Genomic DNA, 20,768 nt, shown 5'->3' on the forward strand with positions numbered 1-20,768 from the left:
AAAGTCAAACATCTCAGAAATTTGGCCTTGCTGTAGTAATTGCAACTTGCATAAAAAGTGCTTTGTCTATTTTGTAGTTGTTCTTCTATGATTTGGCTGTCTGAATGTGACTGTAGTATTTTAGCCTCTGCAGATCATATGTATGTATAAAATAACCACCCAAACATAACAGCTCAAGGGCTTATGGTTACACTACAGCACTCTAACAGAAGTCACTGTAGGAAGAGATTTCCCGACAAAACTTCTGTTGACGGAGTGTAGCTATACACAAAAGCCAATCGGGAGAGCGATCCACTCTGTTGACAGAGCAGCCGGGCAGCTCGGCTGCTCTCTTGGCAAAACAGGCACCTGGAAGCACAGCAAACAGGGCTGCCCATTGTTGTGGATGCCATGTCTGTCGAGAGAAGGCCCCCCAGAGTGTCCCCGCAGCTTTTTTGTTGACAGAACCTGTTGACATCAGCATTATGCCTCATGGCTGTGAGTCAGAATGCTGCCTGCAAAAGTACTGAGTTTTGTCAACAAACTGTGAACAAAATGCATTTTGTGCTTGTCAACAAAACCAGGGTTTAGTCAGTAAAACTCACTAGTGTAACTGTAGCCAACATGTTTATATCCATTTCCAAGTGGGTTTGATATGAGATTCTTAATGACATAGCTTTGTGTGTCAAAGGGATACTCGGCTTGGTTACAACAGTGGGAGGTGGAAGCAGGTGTCCTCTGGGTTTCAGGGGCATTAAGGGAGTAGGGGGAACAGGATACTGAAGTTGGAAGGGTATTTGAGGTGGTAACTTAAGTTTTGTACTATCAGGTATCCAGGTGACTTCTCAAATCCAGTGTCAGGGTTTTATATGTGCTGCTGTTGTGATCACATGGTGGAAACAGCATAATCTTCAGTATGTGGTCTTTAAATCTGTGCTAGCAGGCAAACCATGGTATGGCATATCTGTCTGTGGACTCAAGAAATGCTTAATCTCGTTCAGCATTTAGGCACTCTTGAATTAAGAGGTGTTTTAATCTTACCTCTTAAAATCCAATCCTCAAATACTGTCACCAGAGAGTTGAATGGAAGCTGACTTCTACCTGGAAGCTTTATTACAAGGTTCTTGTTTCGAATTAGTGAAATGACCACCTCTTGGCAATGTAAATGAAGCTTTTCATGCTTCTGAACCAGCAATGGGAGGCTGCCCAATGCAGTGGTGATTACCCAGTTCTCTGCACTGTACAGTCTGTGCAGTAGAGTCCAGATTCATTTAGCTGTTGCGTGGCGTACAGTGAGTGCTAATAGAACTGGACTCTTGCTCCTTACCTGCTTGGATTCTGGAGAGAGATGTGCATCTGACAATATGATGCTTGGAAAATGGTCCTCTGGCTAGAATAGATCTTTAGCAAGTGCAACTCTTGGGGAGTCCAAAGGAGTGGTAGGCATTAAGTCCACTGTATGAGATTCAGGTCAGGTTTTTCTCTGTAGTCCTGCAAGCATAAATTCAGGAGTGATCAAAAAAAAGATTTCATTAAGGCCAAGGATTGTTCTAAAGTTAAAACAGTGAAGGATAACAGTGTTAAAAGAGAAAATATATCATGGGAATTGTAGTCCAGATGGAATTCAGTCTGCAAACTGTTAGGACAGGACAAGGCAGCTCACTTGTTCTTTCACTGTCCCCAGCATGAAAGAACCCAGTTTCTATCTTGTTTCTGTCTTGCAGTGAGCCACGGCTTCTATCTGAACAGGACTGTGTACGGTTCTGTAAACAAGTCTATCTGAGGCATGTGCAGCTAGAATTGCTCTTGGCTTCAAGAACAGTGCTGCTAATCTCTGCATTGCTAACTATTCTGATTTTTTTAAAAAAAAAAAAAAAAAAAAAAAAAAGTCTTGATGTTTGGTGTATTTCCTAAACCTGCTTTCAGATCAGCTAAATACATGAGACTCTGCTTGCTTTTCCTTACCTCTCAGTGGAAATTTCTAGGCCTCATAGGTGTGGTAAAAACACTTGCGACGGTGAACAGAATATATCCTAAAGGCTCAGAGACCAAAAAGCCTTACTTGTTATTTTTGAACACTGGATTGGCAGTGCTGTAATCTGTGGCACTTGAAGCTGAGCAGGAATGAACTAATAAAATGTGCTTAAAACTAGGCACAGTAACATCTCCGTCAGTGCACTCCTGTCCTGACTTGTAATTGTTACTCTGACCTGAACTTCTCCAAAGCAGATAGCCAGATGAGCTGAGCTCTGTAGTGGTTTTGACAGTGAGGCTGTGTGAGAGCAAACAGCTAGGAATTAGGGACTGCTGAGTGGGATTTAGTGTAACCTAGGCTTGTCACTTATTTTTCTCTGCCTCAGTTTCTCCTTTGTCAATAGGAGAATAATCACACCACTTAACAAATGTTTATAAAGTAAATTTTAGCTCCTTGGATGAAAATGTCAAAACTATAACATTTGTTTGTATTACTTACTGTCTAAACAAATGTCCATGGAGGGCTGGAATGTGACTATCAATTTTGCTTCACTTGTGACCTTTCAGAATGTAATTGGAAACAGAGAAAACAAGAACCGTGAAAAGCCAAGCTGTAGGATTAACCTTGGTAAATGCATCATGCTGTGATTTTTTTTTTTTTTAAACTGACAATGCCAGACTGATGCTGGTATACTGATTTGAAACATTTAGCAGCTAAGAAAGTAATACCATGCACCTTTTTTTGTATCTTCCTGGTAATGTGACTTTATTTTATAGGATTGTGAGCAGTGTTCCTTCTAATATTTTCAGTCTGTGGGTGGAATAAATTTTGTTATGTGCACCAAAGCATGTGAGGATGTGCACCACCCGTAGAAACACATGACGCCAGCTGTGGTGCTCTGCTAATCAAATGGGCGGCACCTTAATCTCAGCGGGGTGGCCACCCAAGTGCTCAGCTTACAGGGAACACTGATTGTAAGTGTCATGCCTCACAGCTTTGGTTAACGCTGTAAGTTGCTCAAGTTGATCAAGCCTCTTGATAGCCCTTCATTGAATTGCCTCTTCTGTCTTTCAGTGAGCACAAAGATTCCTCGGAGAAAAAACACAAAGAGAAGGAGAAAACCAAACACAAAGATGGCAGCTCAGAGAAACACAAAGACAAACACAAAGACAGAGACAAGGAGAAACGAAAGGAAGAAAAGGTACATAGCTTTTAATGAGTGTGGAAAAGGTGCTGTTCTGCTTTAACTATTGCATTATATGTAGACACATGAGCTGCTTCTGGTTTTTAGTTATCTGGTAGAGAAATAATCCAAAACTAAGTCTGTGACTTCAAGATCAGCATCTCATAAACCACCAACTTGAAGGGCCGTATTCTCAATTGCTGTAAATGGGCACAGCTCCACGGACATCTTGCTTTACTTCTTCTCTATTGTGATTCCACTCTGAACTCAGTGTCAGGTTTGCATTCGTAATCATCAAAGGTCAATTTATATTAAGTTCATCCTACTCTACAGCAGGATGCGGTTCCCTAGTATAAGAAGTACCAGATACTGTGCTGATAGCTACATTTGACCTTTTGCCAACTGGTGTTAGTGGAGGGCTAGACTGTAGCTGATAACGAAGATGTGGGTATCCTGGGTGTGCTTAATCAGTGTTGAAAGGGTAAAGTGTCTAAGTAGTAGTGCCCTTGTTTCCTGATGAGGGTTCTCTGTCCCATTTGGTTTGGGTGCTGTGTGATTTGCCAGTGCATGATATTCGATTGACCTGCTGTCGCTTTTGTCTTTCAGAGCAAATCATCTGGTGATGTAAAAATAAAGAAGGAAAAGGAAAATGGCTTCTCCAGGTAAGAAAGTGAGTCTGGGATCTGTAATCTGATGTAACAGTTTGTCGTAGTTTTTTTGGGGCGTGGGGCTTCTTTGCTTTTGTTTTTTTTTCCCCAATCTTCAGTGTTAGATCCCCTCCCACACAGTTTGTGGCAGCACACTCTTTTCAGTGACATATCTCATCTATCAAGATCCAACCCCCCTTCTCTCTCTTTCCGCACCTCCCCACCAGCAATTGGACACACTTTTGGGTAATTGGCTGGCTTCCCAGAAATCAGTGATAGGAAAAGACCTGTTAGGACATCTGGTCTATTCTGTGCATGCAGGGCTGTTCCCTACAGTGGATTGTTTAATGCTTTTGTCCAGTTGTTTGGAAACGAGTTCTGTTCTGGGCAGAGCAGTGGAAACGGTGATAAGTGGGAGACAGAAGTTCTTGCCCCACTTTAAAGTCAGTGTCCTATCAAGCATTTGACTCTCACTGTGCATTTTGTCTTTTGGAATTGGGGCTGATCATGCTAAACATCCAGATACTTGGTCCTCTGAAGGTAAGACCAAGAGACTAGGACGTGAAACTATAGTTTATAAAGAAATTGCAAATGAATCATTTGTTAAAATCAAACCAAAAGATCAAAATTTGTCATTTATTCTATTCTACAGATTGCCTTCCTAATCCTTAGAGAGCCATCTAGATTCCAGGACTATTGGTGCAATTCAGTCACCACTAGAGTTAGCTGTAGTTCATTTACTCGTAAATTTTTAATGACAGTACTGTTTATTTCTTAATCTCTAACATTCATTAAGATTTCCTGGTTTATTTCTTTAAGTCGAGCTCCCAGACCATGAATCTGGGTCCCGAGACCTTGCAGGTTTTACGTTGGGGTTGCCAAACCATCTGCTGTGCATCGACATAGATCTGCTGCCTTGGAAGCAGATCATATCTAGGGCTGGGAAATATTCTCTCTCTCTCTCTCTCTGTGTGCGTGCGCGCGCGCGCACGTCTGTAATTTTATTACTGAGCATTCTTCTCAGTGTCACCTTGGTCTGAAGTGGAATTGGGGCAGGAAGAGTCATGAGAAGGATCTTGCCTGTGGTGTAGTGTCCCTGATAAGACTCGTGTGCTTATTTTTGAATGTCCCTTCTTGACATAGGGATCTTTCCGTTTGTTCTCAAGCAGCAGTATTTGAATGTTCAGACTCTGCATTTAACACTTTTCTGACTTGGTAGAGGAAAGAGAAATGCCCCTCTCCAAGCATCTTCTGAAACTAGGATCCTGAAAATGTAAAATGTAATTATAAGACCTTGGTAATTGCCATAATTACCTAACGTAGCATATGGTACCTGTTGTCCCATCAGAAGGGGTTAACTTACTGCCAACAAGAGTTTATGGCTGCTCCTTCTCTGTAGGTTTTCTAAAGGATGCTGGATAGCCATCTGTCTTGGATGGTTTAGACATCACAAATCCCGTATCTTGAGAGTGGATGAATCTTGTGGTCCCTTCTAACCATATGAGTTTAGTTGGATAGCTGAACACTTTCATGATTTCAGTCAACATACATGTTTTAAGCCTGGTGTCTACATTTAAAAAATTGGGTTGACTCAGCTGTATCACTCAGGTGTGAGTCCACATTCTCAAGCGCTGTAATGAATCTGATTTGTTGATCTCGTCAGTATAGAAAGTGCTGGGTGGCTGGAAGAATTCTTCCATCAACCCAGCTGCCCTGTCTGGGATGTGGATTACCTGTGCTGATCAGAGAATGGTCAGCATAACCTGTGCTGGTCTTTCTGGCCTGACCTACATCTTGGCGAGGTGGACATGTGTGCTCCAGAATAACGTGCCACCCAGTTTATTCCACTTTTGTATTGTCTGCCTCCAGTTGCATTTCCTATTGTTGCCAAGTGCTTGGAGATCTCTGTGTTGAGATTCCTTGTATAAGGCTGACTGCATTTTACTAATTAGTGACGATGGTGATAAGAAAATTCTGGAGAGCTCTACCTCAAGGGAAAGTAAATTGTACTGGGTAAATTTAATACCCTTCTCTCTCCCTCCCTTCTTCTCTCCCCCCCACCCCCCCCGGGTGATCATTTTCAAATATCTGAAAGCTTAAATTGTGGGTAGTTATAAGTAACGCCATAAAAATGGCTTTTTGTAACAGCACATACGTGTTCTGTATGTCTTTTGAGTTTTTAGTTCTGCTAGTGCCACAGAAGCTATACAGCAGTGAAAGAGCAAACTACCCAGTTCTGCCTCATCAACACAATTGTTAGCTAAATTAAGATTCCAGAGTGTCTCTTTCCAAGGGTGATGTACAATGCAGACTGCTGCTGGATTTCTCTTCTCCCATTCCACCCAATAATGAAATCTGAGTGTTGACTTGGAAACTGAGCTAATTTTGATACAGAAATCCTTTAAGGGGACGTGACTAGAAAAGCTCAAGATGTCTCTCTGAGTTGCTTTCCTGACCGGAATTGCATTTAGGACGATTCAGAAATAGTTAATTTTCTGATTCCTTTTGCAGCTTATTTATTTGATAAAGATAAGTGAAATGCTTTTTACAAAAGCAAGGGCTGGTATTTAAAAACAAGTTAATTAAAATGACAGTCTCTTTAAAAATCATGTATTTCAGTTGCTACCATCAAGGAATATTATGATGGAAAATATTATGCCTAATTTAATATTTAAGTTGTCTGTTTGGGAGTGTGTGGGATGGGGAAGTGTGCACATGCTGCATTCTTGCAGCTTAGATCTTGAAAATAACTAATGTAACTTTTTGTTTCTCTTTCATATCAACTTTACATAAACTAGTGTTATGCTGCAACCTTCTGTTGCAGAGGCTGAAGGGGGAAATTGTTTTTAAAATCAAACTGTTCTTATTTGAGATGCTATTTTTAGCAAAGACTCTACACTTCTGCTGTTTGATGTCCCTGTTCCACAGTATAAATGCATAGACTTCAATAGATCTTAAACAATACATCTGTAAACATTTCAAATCTGCATTCTGTTTACTTAAATATGAGTCTGAGTCATGTGGAACCCTCACCTTAAGACCTAAAACATTGCGACATTCTTTTTTCTGCTGTAGGCCTTTTCGATGGTGTTGGCAGCTGTGAGGGAAATTATATACACCCAGACAATGTGTAAGGTGTCTAGCTGGCTATTCTGGGGCAGTGTTGGGAGAAATATGGAACTCTGTGCTTCAAGAGCAGCTGGCAGTGTTTCTTTACATTTCACTTCCTAAACTGAAGTGGTTCTAGTTTCCAAAAACTCTTTGATCTATATTCGTTGTTTAAGCAAACAATCCTCTGCCTCTTTCCTTAGTCCGCCGCGTATTAAAGATGAACCTGATGATGATGGTTATTACGCATCTCCCAAGGAGGACTCCAAGCCCCTGAAGAGACCTCGTGAGGATGACGAGTAAGTAACTTGTGGTCTGCACCTGTGGTGAAAAGTGATTTAGAGCAGTCTCGGACCTTTCAGAATGAACAAGTTAGATATGACAGTGCGGGTCTGGGTCCAGTTTATTTTTTTATTTATTGAAGATATGCTTGCTGTGCTTGAGATCTATGAATGATCTAGTGTAGTTTTTTTTTTTTTTTTTTTTTTGTATTGCACCCCAGCTGAACTTTTGGAAAAAGTGTCCTTTAGTGTGCTCTGTCTAGGAGGAAAAGGTGGTGGTAAGCATTGCAAAACCAATTAATCCAAAATCAGAAGGCAGTCAGAAAACAGGGATGTGAGCAGTAAGAAAGTAAAACATAAATCTGAGCAAGAGGACCATAAATGTTTGCAGTAATTTGTGCTGCATGGTGAAATGACTGCACAGGAGGAAAAAAAGCTTTGTCAGCCCAAATATTGCCTGCACGGTTTGGCAAGGATTCCCTTTTAAAAAGGTCTAAATATGTTGTGAGTTATCCCGATGATTTGGTCTTTAAATCAAACGCAAAAAACAGATCCATAAGACTGAGAGGCTATGTAAAGTCCTGCAGTAAAATGTGCTTTTTGCAAAGCACAGTTGTATCAGGTTGTGAACCATTTGAGTAAATCACTGCCACTGCTTATCACTGCTAGGGAGTTTAGGAGCGTGGTCTGGTCATACTTCCGTAAGCTATGTCTGCACAGCAGCCTTATTTTGAATTAAGCTGTTCAGGAAGAGCTATTCTGGCATAGCATATTTTGAAATAATGCTGCTGCACGCAAGAATACATTTCAAAATAGCACTTGGCTACTTAGTGTAGGGCAGAGTGTCTGAATCCATTCCAGCAGAAAAATGCTCCTCTTTCCTTTAGAAGAGCGCTATGGGAACCCCACTGTATGTGTGGAGGATGGGAGAAGGAGTACAGATGGCCCTCCTAGAAGTGTTTGTGAATATGCATGTGTACCCTTCATGGTTATATGCAAGTATGAAGCAGGAAATGAAATGATTATTTTTGACAGCTAGTCTGTGTCTCTTATAGTGATGAGTATAAACCCAAGAAAATCAAAACAGAAGAAATCAAGAAATCAAAGAAGAGGAAACAGGAGGAAGAGGTAAATTCAGGCGACCAGACTTGTAACTTCTTGACTTAAAAGAGGAATGCTGGTGCTGTCTTGTAGTTTAATGTCTTGTTAGCCCCAATAGGAATTAATGGAGTGTTTCTGCCCTGGAAAAATACTTTGTTTGTTTTTTTTGAAGCTTCATTCAAGAAGAAGCTTTGAATGGCCACTCCTACGTTGTGAGGGGCTATGCTGGTGTAATCCTGTAGTGTACATGCAGCCTGAAGCCTCTCTCAAATGTAGCCACCACGAGCTTTTCATGAGGCCACGACAACCTCCTGGGTAGTGATGGGGGGAGGCAGCGCATCAAGCCCTCCCCCTCCTTTGATGTGGCTCCCAAATTGCTGCCCTGCACCCACTCTGGAAAGAGGTGGAGCACGATGCTGTAGGAGCCAGGAGAGTTCTTGACCCACCTTGGAAGGAGGGGGATTGAGTGGCAGACTCTGGCAGTGGAACTTCAGGAGTCTAGTATTGCAGCCCCAGGCTCCCAGCCGCAGGGCAGCAGGCACTGACTCCCCTCTCTCAGCTCTGGCTTTGCAGACCTGGCCTCCAGCTGCGTGGCAGCAGGCAGTAGGCCGCAGCTCCAGTCCCAGGTTACAGCCCCATAATGAGAGGTGCTGGCAGCGCTACCAACCCAGCCCCTGCTGCACAGCAGCAGGCTCCAACTGCGGGCTTTGGGTGCCAAGCCCTGGCTCTGGCTGTGGGGCAGCAGGTCCTGATCTCCGACTCCAGACACAGAGCTTCACTGAGCCTCTTGCCCCCAGTTGTGGCTGTCCCAGGTTCCAGCTGCACAGCCCAAACCCCTCATGTTGATCCACAGCTCCAGCCCCTGGCACTGGTCCTGCCCAGCTCCACAGCAGCAAGTGCCAACCCACAGCTCTGTTTCCAGGCTCAGCCATATGGTTGTGTGTGTAGACTCCTGGCTCCAGCCGTGCCGCATGGGCTCCAGCACCTGGCTCTGAGCATGCAGCAGCAGGCTCTGATCCTGGGGTGCTGTCCCACCGCTCAGGCTGCAGTCCTTGACCGGGTCCACGTCGTTGCTGTCGCCAGCTCTGGGCTTTGGTTGTGGGCACTGAACCTGGCCACATGGCTCCAGACATCAGGCCCTGGCCAAGCGACAGAATCATCACCCATCCCCATTGTCCTGGCCCCTAGTGCTTCCCACAGCTCTGTATCCATGCCCCCGTCCCCATTGTCTTGGGTCCCTGCTCCTTCCTCCTCCCCTGCCATCTAGGTCTTTTTGGGTGCCAGGGCTTGCTGAGAACAATGATATTAATAAATATCCAAATATCACTTTTTGCGGCTGACTTAACTAGCTGTCTGTGAGAAATTATGCTTGTATGTTTAATATCACTTTTCATAGCCTCCCAGGCAGCAGCTAAATGTGCTGTGATATTAATGCATGTGCAAATAGCACTTTTCACAGCAAGTCCCAGGAACCATTAAGACCTGGAGGGGAGTCTGAAGTGGTAGGCAGCATTGTTTTTATTATTGACTCTGCCAGAAAACCTTGTAAACACAAATTACAATGATTTGGATGAGTATCTGCATATTTAATTTATTTTCCTAAGTTAATTGGGTATTTTAGGGAAAACTATTGTGTAGCCACCAGTGTGAGTTGGTGGCTGCATTCTGAGGCCACCAAAAATTTATTGTGAGATCCTCTGGCCTAGTGATCTGAGGGGGATTTCCATTGCTGTAGGTGCTTCACCTCCCAGATTGACAGTAGCCAGGGTAACAGATGTATTCTTTTGTTAATCTACCTGTGTCTTCCCTGGAATAATGTCACCTCCTGCCAGTTAACTTAACTGGTAATCCTCATCTGTTCACACCTCTCCCTAAAATGATCAGATATTTCAGCTACTTGCTGTATTGGAGCAGTACTCAGGATCCCAGTATACTGGCAGAGGGATGCCGATGAATTGCTCATTGTGACCAGTTTCAATTGGTATGCTTAGCTCTTAAGGCTCAATCTACACTGAAAAGCTATGCTGAAATAGCTGGACTGACAAAAGGCCCTGGTGTAGATGTGGCTATACCAGCAGAAAAGTGCTTTTGCCAGTGTGACCTATACTGATTTAGGGTGCAACTCTAAATCACTCTTCATCCAGCATAACTCAGTATACACTAGCGCTTTTGCCCTCAAAATAGTGTCACAGAAGCTCCCACCTCTATGATTTGCTGCATATGCAACTTTTGTAGTGTAGACCCGCTCTAAGTAAGAGTCTTTTTATTTTCAACATGTCTTTTGAACAAATTGTAGCTGTGTTCTAATAATCAGTGTGTGTTTCCTTGTGCTCTCTTTGTAGGACAGCAAAGCCAAGAAAACTAAAAGCAAAGATAAGAGAGCTCCTGAAGGAGGGGACAAGAAAAAGAAGCAGAAAAAAGAGGAAGAGCAAAAGTGGAAATGGTAGGATTTCTGTGACAAGCTAATCTTTGTCATTCTCTGCTTACCCTCCAATCCACTGTGGTGTTCTCTGGCTAGAGATTAAAGAAGCTGGGCACCATCTTTTACTGGTGTTGACCGACCTCAGGGTTTGCATTCTGAATCCACGTTGTAGTTTTGGATAACATTTTTAATATTTCAGAATATTCACTTTTTACATTTAAAAACATTGGAAATTTGACTCTCAAATGCTCGTTTTTTTTGTTTAGCTTTTCTGAGCTGCCTTAAAATGAACATCATCATTCCTCTCCCAGCAGACTGGAGCAAGTGATCCCAGAAGCTGCTGAGTCAATTCCCTCCCTGTTGTAAAACAGAGGCTTCTTCTAGTGATCAGCCCTGGTGCTCCTGTGCTAAGAGCTCATCCGTTGGGTTTCTGCCATCATATGACAACAAGAAGTCCTGTGGCACCTTACAGACTAACAGATATTTTGGAGCATAAGCTTTCATGGGCAAAGACCCGCTTTGTCAGATGCATGAGCAGCTTATGTATCTGATGAAGCAGGTCTTTGCCCATGAAAGCTTATGCTCCAAAATATCTGTTAGTCTATAAGGTGCCACAGGACTTCTTGTTGTTTTTGAAGATACAGAATAACACAGCGATCTGTCTGATACTTGCCATCATATGGTGTATTGGTGACTGAGGGAGGTTTTTGTTACATGCAGGTACGTTAATTGGAGACGAAGTACTGTGTCACTTCAAAGATCAACTTGATCCTCGGACCACCTTAAGCTGTTAAGTGATGCGATTGAAATAATTTTGCCTTTTACCCCTTCTATTACAGTCTGATCTCAGCTGCACCACCCTGTCCCTTCAGGAAAGGGATCTTACCTAAAGACAGATGAATGAAAGCTGATCATGAGACGCATTCTGAGTTTTTAAAAGCATGTTAAAGATGTAATCTGTCCAATCTGTAAATAACTGGAATTCAGCTTCGCTGACATTGACACTTATAAATATAGAGCTATAAAATAAATGGGGATTCTCCAGTTTGAATGCAGGAGGGAGAAAATTATCTGGCTTAAAACATCAGAAGCACCTGTGTCACTCTGCCCTTGAAGAACTTGTCAGTTCAGTGACTTAGTGTATGAACTTTTCCTTACAAGTTGTTTTGTACTGGCATCTCTCATACAATCTTGTTTTGTCCCCCAGAATACTCACAGGGTAATGAATAGGTAAGTATTTGAAGACTAGCCCTTCTCACTTGCTCCTTTTTAATACAGCTTGTCTTCAAATATAAATAATTTCCAGACTCCTGCTAACTCAGCACTATTTGTTTTGTAAAGCCTTTGTGCAACTCAGCTTCAGAGCTGCTATCCAGTCTTTTATGTTGAGTTGTTCTCATTTACTAGACCTTCTTGTTGGGAAACTCCTCTTGACATTCACCCTGCATTCCTCCTGGCTCAGTTTCACCCTTGCCACACCCTGAAATCACTCCTCCTTCCTCATAGTGCTTACAGCCCTCAGGTAGTTGACTCAAATTGTCATGGTTTCAAATGCAACCCTTATCACCAAATGTCCTTGTATGTTTAGGTTTTTCTCCTTCATCCAAAGTCTGTCATTTCAGGCTCTCCATAACTTCCTGGTGCTCTTTCCTGAATTTCCTCCTCCCTTCCTGACCTCTTTCAGGTGCTCTGGCTTTCATCTATTTCAGTTTTAATGTAACCATTAGTACTTAAAGAAATGGTGATCCAGAAAAGGTCACTTGCCCTAACAAGCCTCTCTTTTGGCTTCATTTCAGGCAAACCTTCCTGCTTTTTGTCTCTGTATCCTAATATTTCATTACCCCCTTTTCTAACGTAGCCCATGCTAACAGCAAGCCTTCATTGGAAGGTCACAGAACTTGCTCCTTGCCTTTCTTGGCAGCATAATTTCAGTTGGTTCTGCCAGAGCTTGGCAAATTGTGCTGACTGCATTTGAAAGTGCAGAACCCGGCAGCTAGTAAGAATGTCCTTCTGCTGGTGTTCACTTAGTCCATCTGCAGCTTTTTATAGCGAGTCTTTTCTGCAGTGAACTTCGTCTACAACTTGTACAGCTCCAGCTTCATCTCCAAGAGATGTCATGTTCCATGCCAGTTTCCCGAGGATCTCTCTCTTTGTTTATTTTCTCTGGTGTTTGCCTTCTTGAGAATCTTAGTCCTGGTGATGATTGATAACAATGGTGTCCTCATTTTACATCTGGGGAAACTGAATAGCCCAAGGTCGCCCGGTTTGTGGTGGAGCTGCAAATAGAACAGTCTCCTGGATTCCAGTCAAGTTGCTCTGTCACTAGTTACGTGCCTCTGCTTTAAGACCAATGTCTGTCCAGTCTAATGCATCGCGAATTGGAACATGGAGTGAATAGTCCTTGCTGCTGTCTTTGAGCTACTTTAGTCAAAGAAGCACACTGTTGAACACGAATTTGATTCCAGAGCACAGAATGACAGTCTGAAGTCCTCTAGCATGGAGTGGGCTATCCCAAGGTATACCCACTTGGCAGGTAGCTCGGCTTCCAAACCTGAGGAGCGCCTCCAAAAAACACTACTCTCTGAGCTCAACATCACACTTCAGAAGTACGTAATCTCTGCGATGGAATATCGAGAGGTGTGCCGTGGAGGGGCTAGTGAGGCAAGCAAACGTTAAAAGGAATAGTAGCAAATCTATCCTAAAATACTGCAACAGTAATAGCAGATTGCCTGCTTCCTTCTTCACTGTCACAGCTCGCCGCCAAATATGTGGGAGTCATCGTTTTCTCAGGATTCGATTGGACTTGAGTGGTGGAAACGTCATGTTAGAAATCGCCTTGTGCTACAAATTTGAATCTCAGCATGGTCAGCTCAGCCATCACTCTTGCAGGCGAGATACATCAAGACTTGAGAAACTTAGGCTGTGTCTCAACCACATTGCAAGGCAGACTAGAGAAAGTGTGAATTGCAGGGCTTACCAAACTGCTGCACTGTAACTTCCCCAAGGGGAGACTGCTGGCTTGAATTAAGAGGTATCTAGTTGGCATTAACAGAGCCCAAGAGGGCTAAGTTGGCATGAACTAAAGTGGACCTTTTTAGTTCATGCCAGCAGCATTCATACAGAGCAGTTACAGTGTTGTACTCTCGTCTGTGTGGCAGTTCACAGCCAAACTGCAAGGCTGTGAAAGCAAAGTTTTAGTTTGTTGAGGTCTTTACTCTGTGACTTCATATGCTTGGACGCTGATTATTTCACTGTATGTCTTGTTCAAGTAAAGATTGGTCCAGGTGCCTTGGCCAAAAACAGTATCATCTAACCATAGCAGGGGACCACGTCCCAATTGATCCCTGGTCTCCTCTCTGGCTGTGGTTGTATTTCAGTAGTGTCCATGTGCGTATAGGTTAATAAGCACTTTGGGCTCCTTTACCCCGTTTATAGATTTGTATGGTACCTGTCTCTTGTACAATGACCTTGTTATCTAATTAGAGCTGCAGTTACCAGCACTTATTTGAGCACATTTCCTGTGTTGCCACCGGTACATGTATATCTTCTGCCAGCTGATGACTCACCCCAGCGAGAAACTGGCTGGGAGGCAGGGCACGCACGAGTCAAGAGCAGCATGGAGAGATCGAGCTTTTGGTTCACCAAGTTGGTGGGGCAATTAAGAGATGAAATGCTGTGGCAGGATAATGGTGTCCCTCTGCTGCATAAATGCTAGGGTGAAATAGTGTTCTTTTCTCTGCAGGTGATCCTGTGCCAGTGGCATGTAGTAATTACTTTATTGCCAGTCTAACAAAAGATCAGTGCATATGTATGGAAAGAGTAAGAGGTGGCAGTTTCAGTAGAGTATTGGGACACTAGGAGCTAACTTGGAAGTTAGCGTCAAAGTTAGGCAGTACATGGAAGTAGCCGTCAGAGAGTCTACACACATTTTCCCTTACTTTGAAGTTAACTTCGAAGTAGGGAGCCCAACTTCAAAGTCCTTAATCCATTCCTGCAAATGGAGTGGTGCCCTTCTTCGAAGTAGTGTGTATGTAGACACTCAACTTTGAAGTTCCTTACTTCAAAGTTATTTTTGTAGTGTAGACACAGCCTAGGACTTCGGGATATTGGATGTCATTAACCATTGCATGACCCCAGGAAAAAGCTTTCTGCCTCAGTTTCCCCAGCTGGGAAAAAACCCTCATGGTTATTGTGAGACCTAATTAATTATTGCGATAGGTGCATAAGGATCCCTTTGTCCATATCCTTTGTTTTTTGCTTACCTTAAGAACATGTCCTCTTTATTATGCAAAAAAAATCACTTAATATTCATTTTCCAAACATTGATTTGCTGAGGTTGCAAATGAAATTCAGTTTCCTTTGTAATCTCTATCATTAATGAGACAAGAGTCCACATCAGAAAGCGTTTGTATGATTTGCTGCTAATGTCCATCATTGTTCTGAAGAGATCTTGGACTGAAGTTAGTTGAGGGCTTTGTTAAACTGACAGTTTGCAGTGAAGAAGCCTGCATGATAACCAGCAATCAGTCCTGTACTTACTTGAGTACACATGAATGCATTTGTTTGGTGAAGAACACAATGGGTTAGCCTCATCCCTGCTGCAGCTCAGTTCAATATACCTCTGGCATAACTTCAGTATGCATTTGGCCCAGAACATTAATTTGCATCTGGACCCCATTCTCTGGCACGGCTCATTGTGAACTCTGAAATGCAAAGCAATGGTTGCTTTTTGGTTTTATATGCTGCTCTGTCTGCATGGACACTAGAGGGTGAATTTGTATCAGTTTATTGGTCTCTATTTAAAGGTGGGAGGAAGAACGTTATCCTGAAGGCATTAAATGGAAGTTCCTAGAGCACAAAGGTCCTGTCTTTGCAGCACCATATGAACCTCTACCTGAAAACGTCAAGTTCTACTATGAAGGTAAGTTGCTAAAGTTTGACGCTTACTGGGCTAGATGGCAGCATTCTTGATGGTAGGGGAGGGTTCTCTTGGGAAGTGGTGGGGTGACGTGATGGTCTAGTCAGGTCCTCCACCTCTTTCAACCTAAGGGGTGGGGAACCAACCCCCACTCCCACCTTGCCCATAGTCCTGCGGGGTCTGTCACACCACTGGGTCTAGTCTAATTATTTGCTGTGTAGACACACTACAGGGATGCTAAAAAGAGGAATCAAGTTCTTAGAAACAAGGAGCCCTGTGTTTGGATTGAAATGATGGGTTGCATTTATTCTCTCTCTGATCACAAGGGTAACATGTGATGCATGTCACCATAAGTGACAATGTCTGACCAATGTAGCATGGAGTTATAGTCTTGTTTCTTCTTTTCTGGTCTTTCTTGGGCCCTTGTCCTTCTCATTAAGTGTTGAGGTCTTTCTTTTTTAATTAAACTGTTCTAGGCCCCTTTAAAGTGCCGCAGCAGCACCGCACCATGACACTTGGGGAGGAAGGGAGGGCAGGGCGCTATGGGCTGCCTGTCCTTGTGCCCCTCCCTCATCCCCTCCGGGCACACACATGGGTGCCACCTTCTGCTGGGGCCTGTGGTGGTTGTTGGCCCTGCTGGCTGCATATTGTGTATTCACAGAGATCCCCATTTCATGGAAGGGTTCCTGGACTTCTTGAAACATCAAGTGCAAACAGCAGAAGGGTTTAGGGATGAACATCTTGTGCTGACATTTTTTTCTTAAATGTCTTCTCTCATAGGTAAAGTCATGAAGCTGAGCCCCAAAGCAGAAGAAGTAGCTACGTTCTTTGCGAAAATGCTTGATCATGAGTACACTACAAAGGATATCTTCAGGAAAAACTTTTTTAAAGACTGGAGAAAGGTGCGGACCCCTGGATTGGGAAGACAACCTAGGCTGCTCTTTTCTCCTGAGCATAGAGAGAGAAGAGGGGCTACTCCGATTTCGTGTACAAAACGCTAGTGGGAGAGAGAGCAAAGACGGGCCACATGTTAGCACTGATGCTTTCTGTTTATGCTGTAGCTTTCAGGAAGGGTCTTGTGGTAAATTATTCCTTAAGCAGACAAGGGTCGACCTTTTGCTCGTGGTGTGGCTGATCACTACATTTTTATCAAGAACCTGGAAGAAGACATAAAATCATCACCAATAAGGTTGCAGATGACACACAAATTAGGAGACTGATAGAGACCATGTCCCCGATCCACAATGTGATTGCTTGGTAAACTAGGTGCAGTCAAGCAATTTGCAGGTGAATATAACTGAATGTCTGTATCTAGGGACAAAGACTGTAGGCCATTTGTGTGGGGTGAGGGGCTCTATGCTTAGAAGCCGTGACTCTGATAGAGATGGGGGATCATGCTAGATAGTTAGGCGAACATGAACTTCCACTGGGATGCTGAAGCCAAAAGAGCTAAGGCAGTCCTAGGGCTATGTCTGCACTTAGCGGGAATGTTGATGGCGCCTATGCAATTTTCGGTACACCGTTTGCATGCTTGAAATCAGTCTTGCAACCATTGATGTTGGTTCCTGTCCTCACTGCAGAATGTGTGTCGACAGGAGCCCTCCTCCCACCAACATCCCTTCATCCTTGTGGCTTGCAAGGAGTTCTGGCGTCGACGTTGACCCTGGCATGTGCCGTTTCGTGCATATGCAAAACTGTGCCCTGGAAGATGGAACCTGAGCGTTCGATCTTCCGTGGCCAGCATAGGCCTGGGGTGTGATGCACGAATGGGAAAGAGCAAGAGTAGGCAGCTTATTTTACCTCTGTATCTGGCACTGCTGTGACTATATGTGGAAGCTTGTCCCCGGCTCTGATGCCCACGCTACAGGAAGGATGTAGATGAGTGAGTGTGGGTTCAGTGGTGGTCCGGGAGAATGATGAAAGGATTAGCAAGCCTGCATTACCGCAAGCAAATGCAGGGTCTCAGTCTGTTTAGTGTAACCAAGAGGAGTCAGGGTGACTTGATTAGTTTATGAGCACTAACACGGGAGCAAATCTTTCATAATGGGCTCTTTTCTCTAGCAGATAAAGGTGGCTGGAAGTTGTAGCTAGACAAAGTCATGCTGGGAATAAGACCCGTCTTTTTAACAGTGAAAGTCAGTGGTTGTTGGAACAATTCACTGAGGGTGGTGGTCAGTGTTCCCTCTATTTTTTTTCCAACCGGATGCAGAATAAATTTTGTTACATTACCTGAGACGTGTGGATGTGCAGCACCATCAGAAACACATGCTGCTAGCTGTGGGTACACAGCTGGGCGGCACCTAAATCTTTCCTGGGTGTTCACCCAAGTGCTGAGCTTACAGGAAATGCTGGTGGTGGTGAGTTTTCCATGCCAGAGAATTTGAAATAAAATTGGGTGTTTTTCAGAAGGCTCTGCTCTAGGAATTATGTGGAGAAGCTAGTGGCCTGTGTTACACAGGAAGTCACACTAGACAGTCACAGTCACAGTGGCCTGTTCTGGTCTTGGCATTTTTGAGTCTTTGCCCCATTGAAACCGTGGAAACGAGGAGCCATCTCTACCTGTTTATCAGAGGCGAGCCCCTTTCTGGGCCTTGCAAAGCGAACATTTCACTACCCAAACTAGTATAACAATGCAAAGATATCAAGTGTATTCAATCACTTGGCCCTGGTTACCTAGGTCGCTTCTCTTGCCCCCAGTAACTTCAGCCACTCTTGAATGGCCACGTGGTTTGAAAGATTGTTGTGTAATAGAATATGCACCCAAAATGCTAGCAAAGATCAAACACTATCTTAATGTTAGTCCTGGCTAGGGTGAGTACTTACTAGAAGTTGGCAGCTCTATGTTTATTAGGAGCACCTACCCTTTGGTATCTTCAAGGGATTGGGAGGGGCAGTTGAATATCCTCATTCTAACTAAAAAGGTTTAAGCACCACTTTCATCCTCTCAGGAAATGACTGCAGAAGAAAAGAGTACCATCACCAGCCTCAGCAAGTGTGACTTCACCCAGATGAGCCAGTATTTCAAAGCGCAGACAGAAGCTAGGAAACAGATGTCCAAGGAAGAGAAACAGGTACTCTAGGAACTGTGGAAGAGCATTCTAGCCATTTAAGTGACTTTCGATCATAACCCTTTACTCATTCTTCTGGCCATATCATCTGTGCGCAGTCTGTCACTCCTTTCACACTGAAGAGATTTGCTGGAACCTTTGTTACCCAGTGAGGGCGGGCAGAAGTACTGTGCTTACAGCTAAGTCAGTCTGTCTCTGCTGAGCTTATTGTGATGAGTGAGAGGCCAGTGCTTGTTCCCTAGTAACATCCCTGAGATTCTTCTTGCCTCTTTTATTCCTCTAACAAGGCTGCACAAGTATTATCTCGAGCAATTTTGAGTTGGAAACCACCTGCTGCAGTTTTCTTTCTGATGATAACACAGTTCTGGCCCTTTCTTCTTCTGCACTCTGGCATTACTAGGATGACTTTTTTAAGGTGTATCCACTTGTCTTCCCTACACTCCCACAGAATATGTAGATATCAAGAACTAGAAACTTATCTCAAGATCTCCCCTTAGTGCCTTTGGTAATAAAATTAGTCAAACAGTCCTAGGTAGTGAGGTTCAGAGCTCCTCTAATTAGATGGGAGATGGTTTTCCACATACAATTGAATCCCATGGTGTCAGGATTCAAGGTTCCCAGTATGGCAGAGAGCATACCCCTGATGTGGCTAGCTTTTGAGCCTTTTATTTAATAAGTATTGGTTGACACACATCTTGCCCCACATAACTAATGGAGTCAAAGGGGCTTTGTTTTATCTGTTTCTCAGCTGGTGCAACTTCATTTAAGGATGCATTGATTTCATCCTGCCTTTCGACCTCGGTGTTAGGTCTCGAGGTGAGAGGCTGGTTTCTTTAAGCAACATGATGTTAAATGCAGCAGATCAGAAGTACTTAAGGTTGGTGTTCATGGCGCTTGCATGGGTGGAGCGGAGAGGCAATTGGTTTGAAGATATAAGACAGAAATAAGTGAAATGCAATGACAAAATTAGAAAAAATAGTACATATTGCATATATAACGCTTGGCTAAGATTTTGTCGGGGGTATTTTTACTAAAAGTCATGGCCACTAAAGAAAACTTCACAGAAACCTGTGACCTGTGTATGACTCTCTCCCTAAAAAAGCAGAAGGCTGCAGTGTCCCCACATTGGTCTCACTGGCTGAGCAGCTGCTGGGGTCCAGTTCAGAGCCCCAGGGTTGCAGCCATAATGACCCAAAATCACAGAGGTGGCTGATTTTCATGACTTCCATAACCTCTGTGACAAAATTGTAGCCTTTTGCTATCAGTTCCTGACTTTATGCCTCTTAGGTTTGCCATTTAGATTGTACACAGGCATGGCCAAAGCCTGCTGAACTATGCAATGTCTTTGGATGCACTGCAATTTCTCTGCCTTATGTTTTCCTAGAAAATCAAAGAAGAGAATGAGCGGTTACTGAAAGAATATGGCTTTTGTATCATGGATAACCACAAGGAAAGGATTGCCAACTTCAAGATCGAACCCCCAGGCCTCTTCAGAGGGCGTGGCAACCATCCCAAAATGGGCATGCTGAAGAGACGGATCATGCCAGAAGACATCATCATTAATTGCAGCAAGTGAGCATGGGATGCTTTGCACCTTGCTTTGCTTACTAGTTTTGGATACCTTTCTTTTATCATGTACATAAATTGATATAGCATCTCAATATTTAAAAGTTCTTGTGTTGGGTTTTAGTCATTTTTTCGGGGATGGCGAGAGATACAAGTTGTATACAAGCCTTCCCTTATGTAAGTCACACCAAGGACTCCATCAATGCACTTGTGTTGATCAACACCAGTGTTTGCTCTTATGGTGCAGGGCAGCTCCTGTTAATTCTATTCACTTGGGGTCAAAGAATATTTTTTTATCTATGAATGTCCCACTTTACTTTTTCATGCCTCCTTTAAGAGGCAATGAACCAATGTGTAGCATCTGCCACCTTCTCCGTGTAGATTAGTGAAGCTACAAAAATATCCCCAAATCAAAGCAACAACCCTCCAGTCATGGTACTTCTCATTTTAAGGGTACACACACACTTCGGGGAAGATTGGTGTGTTGGCGGTAAATTTTCTGGGGTTCAATTTAGCGTGC

At 43.5% G+C, this 20,768-nt stretch overlaps 1 protein-coding gene across 1 annotated transcript in view; it reads left to right on the forward strand.

Moving 5' to 3' along the window:
- The window catches only part of TOP1 (DNA topoisomerase I), a 77,541-nt gene that overhangs the window by 44,752 nt on the left and 12,021 nt on the right, over positions 1 to 20,768 (forward strand). Inside the window, exons 4-12 of the mRNA XM_075011627.1 lie at positions 3,029 to 3,155; positions 3,744 to 3,799; positions 7,096 to 7,191; positions 8,229 to 8,301; positions 10,617 to 10,717; positions 15,502 to 15,617; positions 16,395 to 16,516; positions 18,563 to 18,685; positions 20,067 to 20,254. Of these exons, the coding sequence (XP_074867728.1) occupies positions 3,029 to 3,155; positions 3,744 to 3,799; positions 7,096 to 7,191; positions 8,229 to 8,301; positions 10,617 to 10,717; positions 15,502 to 15,617; positions 16,395 to 16,516; positions 18,563 to 18,685; positions 20,067 to 20,254 (1,002 nt within the window). The remainder of the gene's footprint in view (positions 1 to 3,028; positions 3,156 to 3,743; positions 3,800 to 7,095; positions 7,192 to 8,228; positions 8,302 to 10,616; positions 10,718 to 15,501; positions 15,618 to 16,394; positions 16,517 to 18,562; positions 18,686 to 20,066; positions 20,255 to 20,768) is intronic.

This window comes from Carettochelys insculpta, chromosome 17 (assembly GCF_033958435.1).
Source record: "Carettochelys insculpta isolate YL-2023 chromosome 17, ASM3395843v1, whole genome shotgun sequence".
Taxonomy (NCBI): domain Eukaryota; kingdom Metazoa; phylum Chordata; order Testudines; family Carettochelyidae; genus Carettochelys; species Carettochelys insculpta.